Raw genomic sequence first — 2,827 nt, 5'->3', positions numbered from 1 at the left:
ATGTTTAATTTCGTGATTTTTCTCAAATTCTTGAAAGCCATCCACGATAACGTCGCAGTAATCCTTAGTGCAGCAAACAACCATGTCATCAAGTGCGTCAAGCTTTTCACTGGATTTGTACAAACATGTTGTTTCACACAATCCAAATGACAACATGTTCATGTCTCCTAGCAGCGTTTTTGTTGCCTTGACGCTGGTTCAAACTGGAGCAAAGAATGAAACCAGAAACCAAATGATTTCCACGCTTCGACTTGGATCAGATGATTAAAGGATGATACTTGAAGATGCTGAGCAATTGGTAAAGGTGTTGAATAAAGAGAACAATCACGTCATACTTAAAAGCGCTAACAGGCTTTATTCGAACAGAGATAAAAGCATTCTCGAAGATTATATTCAAGCTGCAGTAAAGTATTTTGCCGCAGATGTCAAATCCGTGGACTTCACATCCAATCCTGAGGGAAGTAGACAGGAAATAAACAAATGGGTAGAAGAGGTCACAAACGAAAAGATCAAAAACATGCTGCCCAGTGGAACTATTGATACGCTAACAAGAATGGTAGTTGCAAATGCCATCTATTTCAAAGAAAACTGTTCAAGACCGTTTGAAACGAGAAGGACAAAAAAGGCTAATTTCCATACTTTGGGTGGACAATCTGTGAAGGTGGCTATGATGCAGCGAACGATGCACTATCCACGATTTGGAGAAAACAAAGATTTTAATTGTCGGGTTTTACAACTGCCTTACATTGGGGATGAAATGGCTATGGTAGTGCTACTGCCAAAAACCGTCGATGGATTGCTGGAAATGGAGAAGAGCATAGACCTTGTAACATTGAATCAATGTATCAAAAATGAAACGTTTGCACCAAATTTTGAAGTTTTCATTCCAAAATTTAAGATTGAGAGTTCACTCCAGCTTTCAGGTACATTATCGGCTCTCGGGATGCCTGACGTGTTCGATGAAAGCAAAGCTGACCTCTCTGGAATGGGGAAGGAGGATTTGTTTGTTTCTGAAGTGTTCCACAAGGCGTTTGTTAATGTCAACGAAGAAGGTACAGAGGCTGCAGCTGGCTCTGGATTGCTAGTTCTTTGTATGGAGTACTTTAAGGCTGATCACCCGTTCATGTTTATGATCTGGCGATACCAGCTTAATGCTCCACTGTTCGTTGGTCGTTTTACCGGACCAACATCGGAAACTGCCTAGATACGAGAGGAACTGTGTATCAACGTATTCAGAAAAGAGAAGTCATATTTTAATGTCATATGGCTCTTATCTAGCGTATGCTTAATCTTACCTTCTTTATTTTGTTTGTCAATTTGTATTCAAAGTGCCGCGTTCATTATATTACCTTGTGACTTATGCTGTTATTTTTCGAGTTGCATTGTGACTGTTGTGTCCCATAATGTGCACCACTTTCATACCGAGGTTTCAATATATTGACTTACCACAGTGAACGTGTAAATGATATTACACTATATATATGGTATAGGCATAGCGATGGGCAAAAATGACAGTAGAAGTAGTATGATTGGCCACTTTCCATCGCATTGAAATTCGCAAAATAATCATTGTACGTTTTTGTTTTTTAATTATATCAAACATTATACTATTTTCTTTTATTTTAATTTGTCATTATATATGTTATATGTCTATGATATTATATATACACTTTTTATAATACTTTTTTAAATTTCTAACTGTCTATGATGTTTCATATTTGCATAATGTATTTAACTAGTTACATGTTTAATAAATGTAGTTTAATCGTTTTGTTACTAACCGATCTACTAATTACATTAAAATTGAAACTTCATCAACAGTATATTGAGATGTACTCTTTATTCCATCAGGTGAATAATTCAAGCTCGAGTCTGAATTCAAAGTCTTGGGGATTGATAAACCAATCAAATGGCTAGCTGAACACAAAACGAACTCGCCCTAAACGACCGATCGATATACATTCCAAATGAACGTTACGTACATACTTTATAGTCAATGTATGGTAGGTTATTTACGAACATACTTACAATTTGTTATTACAAAATCGTGTTACTTTATATACTGAGAACATATCGCTACATTTATTCACAAGATAAACTTAAACACCAAACAGAACATGCATCGGGGTTAACTTGGGTTTAAAGTAAATATAGGAACACTGAATGAATCTACAAAATGGTGCTATAATAGATGATTTGATACTGTAAAATTAACATTATACTACTGTAGCTCAATAATCATTTGTCAATTGTCAGCAAATATCGCCATGAATATCAATCGATCGAATGTTCATTTTTCCAAAAGAGAAATACGAAATATGGTTACTTGTACGTAAATTATTACAGGATTACATATTTTTCAGCTTTCGATGTCGCTTCTATGAAATAATTTATTGTAGTCTAGTTTTATGTTGAATCAAATAATACGCAGTTTATGACCATATTAACAATTCAATATATATATTTTTTATATTTATGGATCAAATCAATCGGAGCTGTATTCAGAAATAATAATGATATCTAACAAATATGTAAGTTATATTAAAATTTCATTTTTTTCACTTTTAACGACAAAATGTTGGTATTGCATACAATCAATATACCTAATGCTGAAATAATTGGAATATATCTAACAAAAAATGTGTTCTCGTGTTCTACACGTTATTTTAAGTAAAAGAAAGTTGTTGTCTCTTCTGTATCGCAAAGATTTATAAAAGTATAAATAGTTCAAACATATATTTGCATTTTCAAGTACTCGATATATTTAGATCGACATTACTCTTATAAAATCAAGGATCGACACAGTCAAAAAAGACATTCACACACA

The 2,827-nt window shown here is 34.0% G+C and overlaps 1 protein-coding gene across 1 annotated transcript in view; it reads left to right on the top strand.

Moving 5' to 3' along the window:
• LOC127852947 (leukocyte elastase inhibitor-like) overlaps positions 1 to 1,723 on the top strand; it is a 2,049-nt gene extending 326 nt beyond the window's left edge. Inside the window, exon 2 of the mRNA XM_052387030.1 lies at positions 38 to 1,723. Coding sequence (XP_052242990.1) covers positions 272 to 1,204 — 933 coding nt within the window. The 5' untranslated portion in view covers positions 38 to 271 and the 3' untranslated portion in view covers positions 1,205 to 1,723. The remainder of the gene's footprint in view (positions 1 to 37) is intronic.
• The last annotated feature ends 1,104 nt before the right edge of the window (positions 1,724 to 2,827 follow it).

This window comes from Dreissena polymorpha, chromosome 12 (genome assembly GCF_020536995.1).
Source record: "Dreissena polymorpha isolate Duluth1 chromosome 12, UMN_Dpol_1.0, whole genome shotgun sequence".
Lineage (NCBI taxonomy): Eukaryota > Metazoa > Mollusca > Bivalvia > Myida > Dreissenidae > Dreissena > Dreissena polymorpha.
Note: the sequence above shows the minus strand (reverse complement) of the source record. Positions and strands in the feature narration are given on the sequence as shown.